Source organism: Bubalus kerabau, chromosome 4, assembly GCF_029407905.1.
Source record: "Bubalus kerabau isolate K-KA32 ecotype Philippines breed swamp buffalo chromosome 4, PCC_UOA_SB_1v2, whole genome shotgun sequence".
Classification (NCBI taxonomy): Eukaryota; Metazoa; Chordata; class Mammalia; order Artiodactyla; family Bovidae; genus Bubalus; species Bubalus kerabau.
In genome coordinates, this window is record NC_073627.1 from 55,805,367 (window position 1) to 55,823,941 (window position 18,575).

Here is an 18,575-nt window from a genome sequence, read left to right on the forward strand (position 1 = left end):
TTATGCGAATCCCATAGAAATGGAATTCATGGATCAGTGGGGGAGGGATGCGAAGTGTGTGTTAGTGTGGGGAAGAGGGCCCTCTGCTGCTCTGAGCGCCCCTCCCCGATCTTGGCTCCTTGGCATGTGTAGATCCTCAATTGTGTGGCATCACTGACCCAGGGGCCAGTGATCCCAGGGGCCCAGAGGCATCTCTCATTCCCGCCCAGGCCTCGGGGCTCAGGCCCAGCCTATGGAGGGGCCTCCTCCTGCCTGAAGGGGAGCTCTTTCCCGAGGAGCTGGCCCCGGGCCAGCGTGAGCTCATGCCTGGAGCCAGCCCAGCCTCACCGCCTTGCACCTGAGCTGGCTGCCAGTGCCCCTTTCTCCCAGCTTGGGCCGCTGCAGTTGGTCCCAGGCACAGACACATTCCTGCCAGCCCAGAGGGGCTCCCCGAGACTGCAACCCCAGGGCGGAGCCCTGGGGAGCAGCCTCCCCTCTGTCCACTGAGGGCGGATCTCCTCTAGTGTCTTGGCTGAGCTGATGGCGTTTGTTGATGGAGAGAGGGACTGTTATGGAAATAGTCCTGGCCAGTTCAGGTGGAGATGGAAAGCATTTGGTTGCCCAGGCAACGGACAACCTTGGCGGAGTGGGAAAAAGGTTTATGTAAGGAAATTGCCGTGGTTCTCTCTCCTCTGGTAAGCTTTGCCTGCAGACTCCTTCCTCCTCCCTTCTCCCCTGGACAGGAGCGCCAGGGGCAACTCTGCCCCTTGAGGACTCCACTCAGTTCACACTTGCTGAGTTTTTGCCGGCAGAGGGGGTGGGGGGGTGGGGGGGTGGCCTGGCCCTGTGCACAGCTTTGGGAATGCAGAGGGCGGTCAGGCCTGATGGTGTGAGACTGTCAGATCTGGAGTCAGATCTCCTGGGTTCACACATCATTTTGGCCACTCGGCTGTGTGACCTTAAGCAAGTTCCTCGACTCCTCTGTGCCTCACTTTTCTCTCTATAAAGTAGAAATAGCATTGGTAACATGTACCTTTCAGGGCTGTAGAGGGGTTGAAAAGTCATTAGCTTGCATAAGGCCCTTGGAATAGTGGTTGGTGAATAAAGAAGCAAGTGGTAAGTGCTATGTTATCATTGCTATTACTACCATCATTCTACCAAGATGACCCAAGCAAATGACATGTCACTCGTGCCCAGGGGGCTTCGTCTTGAATCTTTTCAACTGGAAGGCAGAGTTGACTTCTTGGCCCTTTGACAGTGGCCAAGCCCAGTCTTTGGGCCTCTGAAACAAACATGAACAACGGTGTCCTTAGAACTGAGGCTCTGGGGCCAATCCTTTCATATGGGAGGGATTTTATTAAAGTCCTTTGAAATGTCTCACCCTCATTTTTTTTTCTTGCAGAGATTTCTTTAAAGTTTTATTTATTTGGTTAGTTATTTTTGGCTGTTCTGGGTCTTCGCTGCTGCGCACGGGCTTTCTCTAGTTGCAGCCGTCTGGCCGCTCCTCACGGTGGTACTCGGGCTTCTTATGACTTCCTTGGTTTCGGAGCACAGGCTTTAGGTGCGATGTAGGATCTTCCCAGACCAGAGATGGAACCAGTGTCCCCTGCATTTCAAGGCAGACTCTTAACCACTGGACCACCAGGGAAGCCCCTCCTATAGATTTTTAAAAGATATTTTTGGGGGGGCAGATTTTTTTTTTCTACCCCAGGCTTAGATTAGACTGAATGGTGGGGGATGGCCCAGAGAGGTAAGTGGCTAACCCGAGGTCACACAGCCAGGCATGGCAGAACTGAGTCTGTCTCTCCCCTCCTTCCCCCACCTCGTCCGCTCAGGTCCAGCCGGGCCTCCGTTTCCCGATGACTGTGCCCGAGGGTCCCCCTTGCCCTTTCCTGACGCCCCCTCCCCCGGGAGTGGGCACAGGTGTGGCTCCCCGGCAGCTCCGCGCCTCGGGAAAGAGGCTGGCTTTGTTGCGGGCCCAGCAGCTGGGGCCGTTTGAGTTTCCATTAAGCTGTTTCCGCGCCTTGGGCGGGAGCAGGAGGCTCGGCATTTAAAGGTCACCCGGCTTTTGAAGCTGCGATGACATTAATAGCTTGGGAAGAAAACAAGCCTGTACGGGGCCGGGGGACAAGGAGCCTCTGTTGGGGCTGCCACCCCTCCCTGCACCGCCTCCCCCCCCCACCCCCCGTGCCCGGCACTCATACACACATACACATTCAGACACACACACACAGCCCCTGACAGCCTCTCTCTGTCTCTTGTCCCCCCTTTCCTTTCTCCCGCTTTGGGGCCTCTCCAGCTCAGAAGCCAAGAAGCTCGGGCAGACTTCCCTGCACCCTGCCCCCGCCACGTCCGAGGTGAAAATTGCACGGGGACACAGATGCCCTGGGCCCAGCGGTCTCTCATGAACGCAGCCGTCACCCACTTGAGGTTTCCCCAGGACTTAGCCATGGTTACACAAGCATCCCAGGGATCATATGACCTCATTCCGGCCCTGCTGGCCTTTGCAGCCTGGATTCCTAATGAGACAAACTAGGCCTGGGCCTGGTCTTCTCATACGGGAAATGGAACGGCTGGCAAGCAGTGTGTACCTTGCGTGCCAGTTCTCATCACTCGGTGGGGGCTTGTCCAGAGCGCCGGGATGAACATGCTTCTGAGGCCGAGCGGGTTGCAGAGGGCAGTGCCTCGATGGATTAGTGATGTCTGCCTCGGATGCCAGGTAGAAGTGAATGGCATGTGTGCCTTATGTTTCCCACCTCGATAATAAATTGGCCTGAAACCCTCCTTGTATTCTGAGACCTCTGGGGCAGTGGGGCGCTCCCCCCGCCCCCTTTAATCATGAGGGAGTAGGGGTGGAGCCGATCCTCTGGTCCCTGGGGAGAAGCCGCTCTGTGTCTCCTTTCCTGGGAGCAGCTGTGGCCTGAGCCCTCGGACACCACCTAGTGGCCTGGCACTGCGGGGCCGTTGGGCTGGGCCCAGATCTTATTAGGCAAGAAGGGACAGTGCGTCCCTCTGACGGCTGCAATCACAGCAGCTCAGACAGATCACAAGATCTGGCCTGTCCCTCGGCCCTGGGGGTTTTCAGAGAAGAGAGCTGGGGGCGTGCAGGGGCACGGCCGGCCTCGGGTAGTCGCTCCAGAATGACAGAATGACCCTTCGGTGGGGGGTGGGGGGTGGGGGGTGATGCAGAACAGTGCTCGCCACAGGGGCCTCTGGCGTCCCAGCCCCGCACCTCCTGTGCCAACCACTGCCTTTTGGGGTTGAGTCCTGGCCCTCCCAGGAGGCAGTAGAATTTCAATTCAGGTCTTGGAGGGGAGTCGATCTCCTGCCCTCCGGAGCCATCGTTGGCTTGGAAAGAAGACCAGCCTGCCATCTGCCTGGTGTGCCAGGGAGGAGGCCCTCAGGCCAAGTGGTAGGGGCGCAGGTACCTGAACTACGTCTCGGGGCTGCCCTGGCCTCGGTCGCTTCGTCCGTGAGGTGGGGCAATACTGCACACGTGGAAGAGAACGGGCTTTGGAAATGAAGAAAGCACCCCATCCCCACCATTGTGATAAGCTGGGGGAGGAAGATGGGATGAGAACCCACAGTTGCTGCGCTCCCAACTTCTTTCCTTCCCGTCTTTACTGTCCACCTGATAAGTTATATTGGAGATGCTGTTGGACATCCATGTGGAGGCAGCAGGTCGGCCATGCAGGTGTGGAGTTGAAGGGTGTGTTCCTGGGAGACTCCACGGCAAGAGAAATTTGGGAGGCAATATTCAGCATGTTGTTATTCAGTTGCTCAGTCATGTCCAACTCTCTGCGACCCCGGGCACTGCAGCAGGCCAGGCCTCCCTGTCTCCCATCATCTCTCCGAGTTTGCCCAAGTTCATGTCCATTGCATTGGTGATGCCATCCGGCCCTCTCATCCTCTGATGCCCTCTTCTCCTTCTGCCCTCAGTCTTTCCCAGCATCAGGGACTTTTCCAGTTTGGCATGTAGATAGTATTTAATGATGTGGGACTAGATAAGATCACTCAAGGTGTAAGTGCAGCTCTGGAAAAGGGCCACGACCAGGGCTGGAGGTCACAGCATCCTGTCTCATCAGGTGCTCCCTGTGTTCAGTTACCCATGTAAGTTCTATCACAACACCCCTTCCACGTAGATGTGTGTGATCTCAACTTTGACACACAAGGAAGCTGAGGTTTAGAGAAGTGAAGTGATTTCTCGAAGTCACACAGCCTTTCCAGGACCAGGCAGAACTGGGACCAGGATTCTGGCTCCTGGACTCTCCCCTCCCTGACGTGGGCCCTACCTGGCCCTGCAGGAGACTCGCTGGGATGACCTTGGGCGAAGTCAGGAGAATGACTCTCGGGCAGCTGGCCCACCTCCCTGGGCCAGGCCTGGAGTGACTCAGGCCTTGGCTGTCTGCACACGCTTGGAGGGAAGCTTGGCTGCCTGCCGTCCCTGCCAGGCCTGGGTTCCTCTCTGGGGAGGCTGGACGGCCTGGCTCCCCAGGGCCTGGGGGAGGACAGGTGTGGGGTTCTGCCTCCTAGTCCCCAGGTTGCTCACAAGCTGTGAGTTCAGGCGAGCTTTTGAGCCGGCCTCCAAGGTGTCTAACGGGCTCGGCAGGTTTGACTCACTTCCTTTTTCAGCAGAGGTTATTTCCCTCTGTTTCCCTGCCAGTGCCCCGTAGCCAGGATTCAGAGAGGTGGAGGAGTGATTTCCTCAAGGTCACAGAGCTGGTTCTGGGGTGGAGCCAACAGACCCCCTCCCTGCCCACCTACCACCCACTCCAGAGCTGTCTGGATCCCCTTTCCTCTGTGGAACGGCAGCCTGGCTGGGCCCAGTCTCCTGAGCCTTTCTGAGGCTCTGGGGCTCCTAGACTTGCAAGCCTGACTTGGCGTTTTGGGCTCTTCGGAAGTGGGTGCCTAATTTTGGCCTGTTTACATGCTGGCTGTGTGACTTTGTGCAAGTTACCTGACTTCTCTGAATTGGTTTCCATAGCTATGAGATGGGGATGATAACATCTGTCTCTGAAGTTGTAAAAGAAAGATTACATGTGAAAGCACTCGCATGAGCGCGTGACCCTGTCTCCTGCCGTAATTTTTCCCATGTGTTTTAAGTGGCTTTTCATTTCAGCTGTGCTGGTTGCAGACGGCAGCCTGGCATGGATGACCCTGACCCGAGGACAGTCCTTCTCCTTGCTGCCAGCCACGCTGGCCAAGCCTCAGTCCTGACCTCATCTTCTGCATTTGAGCCCAGTGAGGGGTGAGGGGCCGGTGGTGGTGCCCTGAGAAGCGGGAGCTCTCACATCCTCGCCTGTTAATTAAAGGCATCCTGGTCTGGGGAGTCCGTGGGTCCTTGCAGAGTCCTGTGAAAATGGCATTTCTGCACATCGCATCCTGTTTCCCTGTGTTTTCCATTACTGATTTGGAGCCACCCTCTCCTCATCCACGGAAACACCCTTTGATGGAAAAGTTGAGGCTTTGCCACCCCTCTCACTGTGCCTTGGGCACCTCCTCTGGTCTTAGGTCTCATCTCTTCATCTGTAATGTGGAGCAGCCTATGGGGCTGGCTTAGAGTTGTTAGCTTGTTTACATGTCAGGGCAGACACGCAGAAATGCTCTTTTTCAAGGCTTTGCACCGGGGGTAAATGGAAGTGGGCACTGGGGCTGTGGGGTCTCCAGCTGCCCAGGGAAGCAAGCCTCCCCCAGGGCTGTGAGGATCGGGATTGCCTTCCTGAGGGCTGACAGGATTCTGGGGGTTGATACCCAGATGCAGGAGAAGGCTCCCCTAGAAGCCCCTACCCCATCAGCTCTGGGATCACTTGGCTAGGATGCCAACCGCCCCTGGCTCTGCGCCAGCCTTCTGGGGCAGAAGCAACGACAGTGACGCAGCTAGCCACGTCCCAGGCAGCGTGCTCAGGATTATCCTCTTCATTCTCATGGAAGCCCCACTCGTATAGGCGAGGTCCTGGACACAGAGAGGAGAGGGCGCGTGGACGAGGTCCTGCGGCTGGAGTGGCAGAGAGGAGGCGTGCAGCCTGGGGCTGAATCGAGGCACTTGCGTAAATGGTAGGAGGGCGAGAATGCCTCGTGGGGGCTTCCCGACACTGAGGCCCAGAGGCCAAGGGATCTGTCAAGAGGGCTAGGTGCCAGCCTCTTTCTCCAGGTCCTGGCCTCTTTCTCCAAGGTACTGCCATTTGGCAATGTGAGAACTGGTCCCTCAATCTCTCTTGCAGATTACTTGAGGGAGAGGCTGAAGGTGGCTTTCCTCCAGAGGCCTTAGCACCAGGCACTGACCCCATGTGGGATGACAGCAGACTGGCAGTCCTGGTCTGCCACCCGGGCCCCCAGGGCACTGGCTTCTGGGGCTTCCTGGCCCTCACGTCCTAGTTGGAGGCCTCAGGGCAGTTTCCAGAACCCAGGACAAAGACAGCCACCAGGGTGGAGCCCCACTTTGGAGGATATTTTGGCAGCGTCCCCTGACCTTCTGGTGTGTCAGGGGTGATGGGAGGCGTGGCTGCAGGCACTGGGGTGTCTGGAGCTGGCCGTGGGAGGCCTTCCTTCCTGTGTTCATTCTCATAACAGATTTCTTGGACTGGCCATTTGAGGTCACTCCTCTGCACTTCCTTGTGACATGGCTTTGGCCTCTCTGAGCTGTGACTCGCTCATCTAGGCAAGAGATGGGGTGGAGGAGGCTGGATAATAAATCATACTTAGCCCAGTCATCAGACTCCTACTCAGGCATTAAAAATCATGAAGTAGATCTCTGTGTTCTGACATAAGAAGATGGCTACAATCAATTATTAAGTGGAAAAAAACAAGTTGCATAGTAGAATTTATGGTTTGATCACATTTGAGTAAAATGAATTCATGCATATGGTAGTATATGCATAGAAGAAAAGTATCTAGATGTAGGTATGTGCTGTTCTCAGTGGCTTCAGTTGTGTCCAACTCTTTGCAGTCCATGGGCTGTAACCCACCTGGCTCCTCTGTCCATGGAATTTTCCAGGCAAAAACACTGGAGTGGGTTGCCATGCCCTCCTCCAGGGGATCTTCCCAACCCAGGGATCGAACCCACATTCTTTACCACTGAGCCACCGGGGAAGCCCAGATATAGAGTGTTAACTGGTTTTCTCTGTGGGTAGGCGATGATAGTTCTGTAACACAGTGTCCGGAGGCTGCCTGGGGCCCATGTGCTTCTAGATTTGAATACAGCCCGCCTCCCTGGGACTAGGCAGACACCCACCCAGCAAGTCCCAGAACAGGAGACCCAGACAATTTCCACGTCCCTTGGAGGAGGTCGAGCTCTGAAGGACATAAAAATCTCAGCACAGTGGCACTGGAAGGCCTAGGGGGGCAGTATGAAGTTCCATTTTACCTCTGAGAGGACTGACCTAAAGGGACGGAAGGAGCCAGTGGCAGGGATGGGTCTTCTGACCTTGGGGTGAGGGAGGGTACTTCCACTGCCCCTTCCACACCCTCTGGTCTAGTTTTCTTTCCATCATAAGTTAACTGTGGAGATCATGGCAAGGAAGAACCTTGCACTGTTTTGCTCACACTGGCGTTTATCCATCAGCTGTTAGGATCGTGACCTAACATTAGAGAAGTCTTAGGAATATCCTTTGATGCAACAGTCCCTTAAAATAAAGCTGGCACTTTCCTACAATTAGCAAAATTACTGTACATCCTGGGATAAGCCTGAGAAAAGTCAGAACTTGATGGTTTTAGACACGTTGAACACTCAGTTGACGGCACTAACAGAAATGTGACCTCGGTAGTGATTGATACCCTGGTTCTGAATGGGCTGCAGAGTGTTCTGCCGCAGGTTTCGTGGAGGTCTGCGCAAAATGGGAGGCAGGATGGTGGGGCGCTGAGGGTGGGAGGTGAGGCAAGCAGAGACTGGAGGGCAAGCAGGGCTGGAGACCACAGCGGGTGTGCAGAAGCCACGGGCCCCAGTCACGTCCCCGCGAGTGCTGGGCAGTGTGTGTAATGGTTGAGACCAGCGGCAGAGGGGCCCCAGAAAGAAGTAAAAGTGAACGTGTGAGTCGCTCAGTCTTGTCTGACTCTTTGCGACCCCGTGGACTGTAATCCACCAGGGTCCTCTGTCCATGGGATTCTCCAGGCAAGGATACTGGAGTGGGTTGCCATTCCCTTCTCTAGGGGATCTTCCCAATCCGGGGATTGAACCCCCATCTCTGGCATTGCAGGCAGATTCTTACCCTCTGAGCCACCAGGGAAGCCCCTCAGGGCTACAGTCCTGGCTTCAAATCCCCACCTCCTCCACTGTCTCAGGTCTGTGCCTCAGTTTTCCCATCTGCATAAGGGGGATCCAAGCACCCACCTCCACAGAAGGCAATGGCACCCCACTCCAGTACTCTTGCCTGGAAAATCCCATGGACGGAGGAGCCTGGTAGGCTGCAGTCCATGGGGTTGGCTGAGAGTCCGACACAACTGAGCGACTTCACTTTCACTTTTCCCTTTCATGCATTGGAGAAGGAAATGGCAACCCACTCCAGTGTTCCTGCCTGGAGAATCCCAGGGATGAGGGAGCTTTGTGGGCTGCCGTCTACGGGGTAGCACAGAATCGGACACGACTGAAGTGACTTAGCAGCAGCAGCAGCAGCAGCAGCAGCAAGCACCCACCTCATAGTGGTGTCATGAGTTAACCAGCAGGGAAATCTGTAGGATGTAAGCCCTTGTTAATTAGGAAAGAGCTATAGCTGTGTAGCTACCATAGGTGGAGAGAAAGCAGAAAGAAGCAGTTCTCCCGAGGGCGTGGCCCTGGGGTGGGGAATGGCCCTAACCGCCTTGTTTACCACCCCGAGCTGGAGTGGGTTGCGTTCCAGCTGACTCTGTGTCCCTCCGTTTCAGGTGGGATGGTCCGTGGAGCCGGTCCCAGGATGCTCCCCGGTTGTGGATGACCGAGCCGCCAGCCCCCTACGGATGCCGCGCCCCAGTCTTCTGACCCGGGGACCCCGCCCGGCGCGGGTCTGAGCTTACGAGCAGCCACGGCGCAGGGACCTGGGGGAAGGGGCTCAGCACCGGCGGGAAACATTCTCCCCCAGCGACTCGGCAAGATGACCAGCCTGTTCCGCCGGAGCAGTGGCGGCGGGGGCGCTGCCGGCGCTCGCGGGGCCGGGGCTGGCGCGGCGGCCTCGCAGGAGCTCAACAACAGCCGGCCGGCCCGCCAGGTGCGCCGCCTCGAGTTCAACCAGGCCATGGACGACTTCACGACCATGTTCCCCAACATGGACTACGACATCATCGAGTGCGTGCTGCGCGCCAACAGCGGCGCCGTGGATGCCACCATCGACCAGCTGCTGCAGATGAACCTGGAGGCGGGCAGGGGCGGCGTCTACGAGGACAGCTCCGACTCGGAGGACAGCATACCCCCAGAGGTAGGGGCGCGGCCCCCATCGATCCTTCAGCAGGAGCTGCAGCAACTAGTCTGAACCTCTTAGAGGACTTGAGTTATACTCCTGTCTGGGTTCCACCTGGGGAAACTGGTACCCAAGTCAGCCCAGTGGCCTTGGTTTCTGAGCAAAAACCAGGTAGTCGTTCAGCAAACACTGAGCACCTTCTTAGGGCTGTGCCAGGCACTTGCTAGCCCCTGGGTCAGGGGTCATCAGAGTCAAGGAGCTTGTTCAAAATGTAGACACGTGGGTCCCACCCCAAAAGACCAAATCCCTCTCCAGGCTGGCGCTGTCTGGTCTGTATGTTTGGAGTCTTGGGGCATCCACTTAGGCCGGTGCAGAGTTTCTGCCCTCATCAGAGTTCACAGTCCCGGGGGAACTAGAGGCTGGTGTCCGGCAGTGGCAGGCCACAGGAGTGAGAGCTCAGATGGGGAGAACGGAAGCAGCAGAGAGGAAGAAATGGCTGACCAGAGGAAGGGTAAAGAAGAGGGAAAGGTGTGCAGAAGGAACAGCTTGTGCAGAGGCGGGATAGAGCAGGAGTCCTTAGCAGCTGGCAGCAGGCCTTGTGTCGGGTTCCTTGAGTGAGCAGAGAGCAGGAGGCCTTGCGGCTGAGAAAGAAGGGAGAATGTTCTAGAGCAGCGGGAACCACGGGAGACAGGTGACCCGTCAGACTTGCGAGTTCAGTTCCTTTGACGGAGGCATGAGGGATGCTTAGGCAGTTGTTTCCTTTCTCCAGGGAGGTGGCTGGGGGAGAAGGGACCCACCCACCGCCTTGGCCCACCTGCTGGGTGTGGCCAGGCCTCCGTGACCCCTCCAAGAGTTCACATCTGGCCTCCCACCCTTGGTAGGACCTGCAGTCCTGGGCCCAGAAGGGGCACCCAGAGCCTTTCAGCAGAGGGTCACTGCCTGCAAAGGCACATGGCACGTATAGCCATGGTTCCAAGAACGGTCCGTTCCAAGATGGAACAACCCAGCTGATTGGATTCAGCTCTGCTCTTCGCTGAGTCCCAGCCTGGGCCAGGCAGCATCCTGTATGCTTTAGATGTATCATTGCTTTAAGTCTGCACATACTCATGAGGTTGCATGGTTATTGCCCCGCTTACACTGGGAAACCTAGACCCTGGTGTGGCCCAGGGGCCTTCTGAACACAGCCCTACATGTGGCCATTCTCCATTAATCAAAGTCATCCTGCCGGGCAACGCCGCCTCGCTCTTCCTCCTATCGTGGTGCTGCCTGGGCGGAGGAGAAGCTCTGGGCAGTGACATCTGGCTCATCCCTCTGTCACCCACAGCACCCAGGACAGTCATCGTACAGACCAGGCGCTTGAGAAGTGTTTGTTGAATGACTCGATGTCGCTGCTGTCTTGGCACAGCTTTCTGTAGTCTCTTTTCCTGGGAGAGCACACCTTGGCTCTGCTTGGATCAGCCAGTGGATGCTCTTAGCCAAGAGGAGGTGTGTGTGTGTGCATCTGCAGATACTGCGTTATGAGCTGGAAGGAAAGTTCTCTGCAAACACTGACCCCTTCCACAGTCTCATTTGTCCTGACGGTCTGGCAGGTAGGATCGTGTTTCCCCCCTTGTTCACAGCACCCACAGCCCCATGACCCTCTGTAAAACTCCCCTGATGCCCTCGATGGCCTGCACTGTGGGTGCTTCTGTTTTTCTAAGTATCTGGCTTTCCAGATGGAGCCCCTTCTCAGCAGCCCCCTTGGCTGTTTCCCCAGCCCTCATCTTTGGAGCTCTGCGTGGGCCCGTCGGCAGGCAGTTCCTGAGCCAGCGGAAAGTGCTGCGGAAAATTTATGAGCGGCAGCTGGGCTGACAATAACTGCTGACTGGAAAAAGCCCCCTCTCTGGGGGCTGATGAATGGTGGGCTGGCCTGGGGGTATCCTCGCCACAGAGAAATGTCTCCCGTCAGATAAATGGCCTGGACCTTGGCCCCCAGAGCACCTGGCAGGCATCCATCACCCACACGGGGCTAAGCTGGGAGGCCGTAGAACCAGAAACTTCAGCACCTTTAGAGCCAGAAGGACAGCCTCACTGTGGCTCTCGTGGGGCTGTGGGGGAAGGGGGAGGCCAGAAGCACGACTGGGGTTACTTTTCCCCGAAGACTGGGGCCCAGCCTTTCCGGAGTGTGCCTGGCCTGCTGTCTGCCTTCTCGCTTCATCCTGCTCCAGGAGCCTCTGATGGGCGTCTGGTTCTTGGAGCCCCTGAAGGCCGCACTAAGGGGCAGGAGCGGCTGAGGAGAAAGACCTCACCGCCCCCTCCTGTGCGGCGGGCTGCAGAGGCCTGAGGGGCAACTGCTGCGGGCCTCAGTCAGAGGGACCCCCAGCAGCCTCCCTCTGGGAACAGCTCCTTCGGAATGCGCCCCTCCTCACCTGTCTGACTCAGAGCAGCTTCAGTGGGGCCAGGCTGGCCGCCGAGGGGCGGCCGTGGGCTTGGCCTGCGGGCCCAGGTTGGAGCTCCGTCCCTTAGAGTCGGGGTGTGCCAGGGACCATGACTGGATCTTAGGGTGCTCGCTCTTGCTTGCTCTCCTTTTCTTGCGGAAATTCGGGGTAAGGAGAGCAGTGGCCCGAAAGGCAGCTACCGTCTTTTTTTTTCTCCTGCAAAAGCATCTGTTTAAATACTTTCCGCCTCAAAGGAAAGAACGTTAGTGCATTCCAGAGCAGGAGGCCTCCTTGGGTCAGGCTGGCTGGGTGTGTACAAAGTGTGACAGTGTGTGTGCGATGGTGGTACAGTGGTGAGCACAGATGCCTTCTGAAACATGAGGCAGTGTGTGTATGTGTGCATGCATGCTTGCTCACCCACCCTCCCACCGGCCGTGGTGTCCCTGTTGAGACTGGGTGCCCGAGAGTGGCTGGGCATGGGCAGGGACGTGCAGAGGCATCTTAGTGGTGACTTCTGCAGACTCACTTGGGATTCAGATTTCGGGCCAGTTGACAGCCTCCGAGCCCTTCGTGTGTCCTTTGGTCTCGGAGGTGAGATGGGCACAGAGCTGGAGAAGGGCTCGGGTGGGGACTGTGTGACCTGGGCTTTCTAGGTTGGTGGCTTCCTGCTGCTCCAGACTGCGCTGGGGAAGGATTCAGATCAGCCCATGCAGCAGGAAGCCTGGCTTTTGCCCAGCCTTTGGCCTCGCTTGCCCCCTTTCTCTGGCTCCTGGATGAGGAGAGGAGTCCATGAGGAAGGGCCTAGGCCCTCACTTTGCTGTTCTCTGCCCTGAGAATCCAACCTGGGCATGCCGGCATTGTGTCTGAAGGAGAGACTCCTGCTATAGACACCACATCCAAGTTAGAGATTCAGTTCTAGAAACAGTGTGTAGCTTTTGCCATGTTCATCAGTCAGCCTGTGCCTCAGTTTCCTCATCTGTAAAATGGGGGTGATCCATAACCTACTTTGCCAAGTTGTTTGAGCTTAAGGTGAGTTAATCGATGTGGAAATTCTTTGAGAGAAGATAGGAATGATGTTAAAGCTATTTACTAGGAGTAACACATGAACAGAAGCATTTTCACAAGGCACAAGTGGGCAGCTCAGTGAAGGTTCATCAGCACCCGAGTCGAGAAGCATCAGCAGAGCCTGGAATCCCCCTTATGCCCCCTCTCAGCTTCCCCATCCCCAGAGGTCACACTGCTGCACCTGCGATCCCTGTGAGGTTGTTTTGCCTGGTTTTGAGCCTTACTTGGATGGCTCCGAGCGTTCCTCCAGGGACGTGTGCATTCGCGTCTGCTGTGCGTGTTGGAATCGTGGACTCCGAGGTAGCGCGTGTGCTGAGCGCCGGTGCAGGAAGCCAGGCAGTTTTGCAGAGCAGTGGTTGTATCACTTTCCCCTCCCACCAGCAGTAGTGAAGTTCCCTGACTACACATCCTCGCCCACGCTTGATTTTTTGTCTACATGTTATTTCAGTTCAAGGAAGGGTTGTTAATATTCTTTCTTTGTTGTCTCTGATGCAGATTTTGGAGAGGACCTTGGAACCCGATAGCTCTGACGAGGAGCCCCCGCCTGTGTACTCCCCACCTGCCTACCACATGCATGTGTTGGACAGGCCTTACCCCCTGGCTCCCCCCACTCCACCTCCCCGGTAAGAATCTCCCCCCAGAGTGCAGGGCAAGGGGGAGGAAGATCAGGGTTGGGATTGAGTACAACAAGCCCAGAGGGCACCTTGGCTGGTTCCCTCCGTATTCCACCCAGAACAGGCTTCTACTGCAGCAAAACACACTTTAGCTAGAACCCAAGGAGAATTTTCAAGCTCTAAGGATTCTAAGAACAGACAGCCACTGCATTCCTACTCTGGGCTGGGGCTGTGCTGAACATCCGGCAGGACACGGAGTTAAACAAGGCTCAGCCTTCACTTTCTGGGAGTCTGTAGTCGAGGGAGGTGCAGAGTGGGGATGACAGACAGCTGGAGGTGTACTGACGCTTCCTGTGCCCATGGCAGACATCACTAACTGATCACCATGCTCTTGCCAGCTCAGGTAAGCCGGAACCTCAGAATCCTCTGCAACACAGCGCTCACTCCCAGACAGTCATCAATAATCAATGATTTGGGGTTCTAGGGAGATTGTGGGGATGAGCAAGTAAGTCTCTTTTTCTAGGGTAATTTGATCATCAGAAGCAGAACAGTAGACTGCTAGGTGCCTGGAGACTTTTTCCATGTCAAGGACTCTGTAATTTAGAAGTTTAACATGAAGCTGGTCTCTGAAGTGCTTGTTTTTCTGGGCTCTGCATTTGAGGTGGGGCTTCCGGTATCCTTGCCTGGGAAATCCCATGGACAGAGGAGCCTGGCAGCCTACAGTCCACGGGGTCACAAAGAGTCAGACACAACTGACCGACTAACACACTTTCCCTGGTGGCTCAGGTGGTAAAGAATCCGCCTGCCAATGCAGAAGACTCGGGTTCGATCCCTGGGTCGGGAAGATCCCCTGGAGAAGGAAATGGCAACGCACTGCAGTATTCTTGCCTGGAAAACCCCATGGACAGAGGAGCCTGGCGGGCTACAGCCCATGGGGTTGCAGAGTTGGATATGACTTAGCGACTAAATAGCAACAACAAGCGTTTGAGGTGGCTGTTGGAGCCCAGGCTTCTCTTTGTCCTGGAGCTGCTCGTCCTGAGAATGACTGAGGCCTGGGGTGGGGAGGGGTGGGGGGACTGATCTTGCCTTCTGGGGATCTTGGGAGTCCTAGGCAGTAGTGGTGGGAAACTTTGTGATCATCCAGGCATAGCTAACAATAACAACTACCATTATTAAGCACCCTTCAAATGCCAGGAAATGGCAAGGTTCTTTACCTATACGATGGCATTCCAACCATCTAACAACTGTGAGGTAGGCACTGGTGTCGTCCCCATTTTATAGATGAGGAAACTGAGCCCCAGAGAGGTTTCGTAACTTCCCTAAGACCACAGAGCTCGAACCTGAACCCAGGTCTTTCTGACTCCAGAGCCAATAAACGCCATCCCCGGCTGTGTCCTGTCATCCCCTAATGAGAAAAACCTCTGTGATTGTAGCTCAGGGAGCGGATAGTGGCCTGTGAAGTTGTTGGGGTGGGGAGTATTGTTTGAAGTCAGGGACAGAAGCAGAGCTGAGGCTGTAATGAGGGAGGCATAAGTGGATAGTCTGGGTGAAATCTTCGTAGGACTTGCAGCCCAGGTTGGGTCACAATGCCCAGGGCTAAATGATTTTCCTTTGACATTTTCTTAATATTCCAAGATGGTTTTGCAAAAAAAAAAAAAGTTCAGTTTCTATTAGGCAGAATAGTTCTACCTATTTTTCAGAAGGGAAAACTTAGCCCATCAGGGACAGTATCCCACTGTAAACTGGGCATGGATATCCCAGCTGCATCCTTCTCGCCCTCCCCCGGTATTGTGGATGGAGGAGGGCAGAGGCCATGCAGCCTCATGATAGGAGCCCCGGTGGGGACGAAGAGACTTCCATACTAGACCAAGGCTCCGGAAGCCTCACTCACACCCCGTGACTGTGGACAAGCTACTGCCCTTGCCTGAGGTTCAGGGGCCTGATCTGGAAAGGAAGGCTTTTGCTGGGCTGGGGGTGGATCCAGGAAAGAGAGCCTGTGAGTTGTGGAGTCAGACAGAGGCCGTGTTCCCCCACCTCCCCCTCCCTCAGCCATCTAACTTCTGATTCTTGAGGTGCCTTTGGCTCACTGCTTACCCTCTCTGGGCTCCATTTGCCTCATCTGTGAAATGGGAACACTCATCCCCATCTCAGCACTCTGGTGAGGGTTGAATGAGATGCTGTGTTGGGGGCACTTAGCACAGGCCCAGGTATGAACCAGACTTGTCAGCAGACGTCCCACCCCAGCTGCACAGCAGGCCTCTGAAGTCAGCTCTAACGGTGAACACTGAGACCAGGGTTAAGGCTGCTCCCAGAGGCTGGTGTTCAGAAGAGGCAGGCCCCACCTCTGAACACCTGCCGCTTTGCTCTGGGCTGGCCCTGCTAGGCCCAGATGGCCCAGATTCCCACCCCCCACCCCCAGGGCCTCATGCAGTCTCTCCATCCGGGACGTGCATTTCTAGCATTTAGGAGCCACCTGAAGCAGACAGGTGCTGAACCATGTGTGATACAGAGACAAGGACCCTGCTACCCTGACCTCCCAAGGAGATCAGAGTCTGGGGGCAGGTATAGACACGGCAGGGTGCAGGGAAGGCAGCCTAGAGGAGCTGAGGTCCAAGCTGTAATCTGCCGAAGCGGAGGACAGGAGGGCATTCCAGGCAAAGGCAAGAGCACACGCAAAGCAAGGCCTGGAGGCAGGAGATGGGGGCCCATCCGAGAGAACTCCAGGAAGTGTGAAAAGGCCTGGTGAGTCTTCGAGGCCGGCAGACAGAGGAAGCCCTCGTGGGTCCTCCAAGGAGCTCTGACCTTATCCTACACCCAGGGGTTCAAGCACGAGGGTGGCGGGATCGTGTTAGTGTTTTAAGCATCTCTTTCTGGCTGCTGGGGGCAATCAGAGTTGAGTTGGGGGAGGGTGGGGGGTCAGCAATGGCCTGGATCCTTTCTGCCACCTCCAGGCACTGGACTGCCTTTGAGACCAAAGGTGGAGCAGAGTTTGGGAGCTGCTGGGGGTGCAGAGAGGCAGGGAGCCTGCCTGGAATGCTGGAAGGCCCAGTTTTCGCCAGGATGATCTGTGTGCCTGGTGACAGGCCTGACCCCATCTGGGCCTCCTTGCCTTTACCAGAAATCTTGCTTGGAAGGCTTGTCGCTGAAATCCTTCTGGGCTCTCATATTCTTTGGGTAAGCCTGGGGGTCTGAGTCTGTTGGCACTTGGAGTTCTAGTTCTGGGTGCAGAGGCAGAAACTCTGGGCCAGAAGAGCCTTCCCAGCCTTCCCTCTCCTTTCCTTCCCACAGCCTGTCCTTGCCTCTTTCTCCTGAATGAGACTAGCTCTGAAGCCCCAGCACCCTCCTTACAGGCCACCTGCTGTTCTTCTGTTGAAATTACAGCCTTGAAAGTTCATTTGCCTCTCAGCTCATTTCTGACATTCCTTTCTGACCACAATGGAGTTGCCTGGGCCGCCTGTGCTCAGGGCCCCCCCTGGTTCTTACAGCTGTGGGCTGACCTCATTTCAGCCCGAGCCAGGGCAGGGGACTCGGCCCACCCCCTCCTCCAGGACCGTGGGCCCAGCATCCAGGGACCCTCAGCCTCCAGCTCCTTGTCCCCCTCCCCACTTGGGTACTCAGTAACAAACGTTTACAGGGGGCCAGCTGCAACTCTGGGGCGCTCTCCAGGGCTTTCCTGGGTAACTCTGGGTGTGGTTGAGTTGGGGTGGGCACCCATGGCCCAGTGAGGACCCTGAAGCCACAGGAAGGGTGGTGAGGCTGGAGGCGATTGCTCCAGGGTGCTGGAGTCGGGGGTGGGGGATGGTCTGGCCCTTGGAGCAAAATGAAGTTGCCAACTCTGTCGGGAGGCAGAGGAGTGATGGAGCAGAAAATGTGCCCGGGATTCGGAGTCCCGGGCTGTGATGCAGGCCCCCCCCCGCCCCCTGGAACTGTGAGAGGGGCCCGGGGTTCCCTGGCTGCCGTCTGGAGCTGCGCTCCCACCACGCACTTAGCAGCTTGTTATCCTGTCTGCTGCCACCCCCGCCCTTCCCCCTGGGCCGCCAGGCCACCCGCCCAAAATAGAAAAGGAAAGGAAGTTATTTCCATCCTCAGTGGCAGCCCGGAAAAGCTCCCCTCCAGTGAGTGGGCGGGCGGGATTCCTGGAGCTGGAGACCAAATCAAAGCCGGCCCCGCGAGAGCGGCCCCCACCGCCCCCGGCCCTGGCCTGCCGTCGCTGTGTGTCATTTCCCTGATTCAGCAGAACACGTGTTCTGCGGTTGCCACGCTGCAGGCCGCCGGGGAGCTGTGGGGAGCTCCTGGCCCAGCCCCAGGCCGCCCTCGGGCGGGACGGCGGGGCGGGAGGCCGGGGGGTCAGGGCGGGCACGTGCCCACGGCCCCCTTCCTATCCCCCCTCCCGCTGTGGCCTCTGCCTGCGGCCAGGAGAGCAGCCCCTGCCAGTCCCACCCTCCACGTGCCTTTCCAGCTTGCTGTTCAAGGCAGCCTCGTGAGGGGCTCCCATGCACCTGGGCAGGGCGGCAGCGGTTTGCAGATGAGGGGAAAGCCCCACAGGGGATACGGTCTCCCCCGGGACCACCCACCAGGTCTGGAGCCTGGGTCTACTTGCCCTCTAGGGACCGTGGTGTCCCCGTGTCTCCCGATCCCAGCAAACTGACATTGGGGAGGGCTGGGCTGTCAGCCGCCCTGGGTGTCTGTTCCCTGGGAACACACCTGTCACTCAGCACCCAGGAGCTCGTGTTATCCTGGATGCTAGAGACAGAAGGCTGAAGGGCTGTGACCCCTGCATCCGTGCCCAGATCCACAACACCCAACATGAGCTCCGCAAACGCAGACCTCTCTAGGCCCAAAGACCTTTTGTTTGTTTGTTTGGCCAAGATACATGTGGCATCTTACCTCCCTGACTAGGGATCGAACCTGCACCCTTGCATTGGAAGGTGAAGTCGTAGCCCCTGGACTGCCGGGGAAGCCCCTAGGCCCAGAGACCTTGCAGACACTGGGTGGCTGGAAGCAGTGAGTGTCTGGGGCAGTAGGCGTCCAGGCCCAGAGGCGAGGGGTCAGCCAAGGCCTGGCTGAGAGGGGAGCTAGAGGTCTGGGCCTCTGTGCTGGAGGCAGCTGGAAGCTTGGGCGCACAGGTGCCATTC

The 18,575-nt window shown here is 56.9% G+C and overlaps 1 protein-coding gene across 3 annotated transcripts in view; it reads left to right on the forward strand.

Moving 5' to 3' along the window:
• The window catches only part of CUEDC1 (CUE domain containing 1), an 88,474-nt gene that overhangs the window by 58,172 nt on the left and 11,727 nt on the right, over window positions 1-18,575 (forward strand). For all 3 annotated transcript variants that reach the window (XM_055577544.1, XM_055577543.1, XM_055577545.1), the window contains 2 exons: window positions 8,836-9,362; window positions 13,322-13,449. In XM_055577544.1, the coding sequence (XP_055433519.1) occupies window positions 9,042-9,362; window positions 13,322-13,449 (449 nt within the window). In that variant the 5' untranslated portion in view covers window positions 8,836-9,041. The remainder of the gene's footprint in view (window positions 1-8,835; window positions 9,363-13,321; window positions 13,450-18,575) is intronic.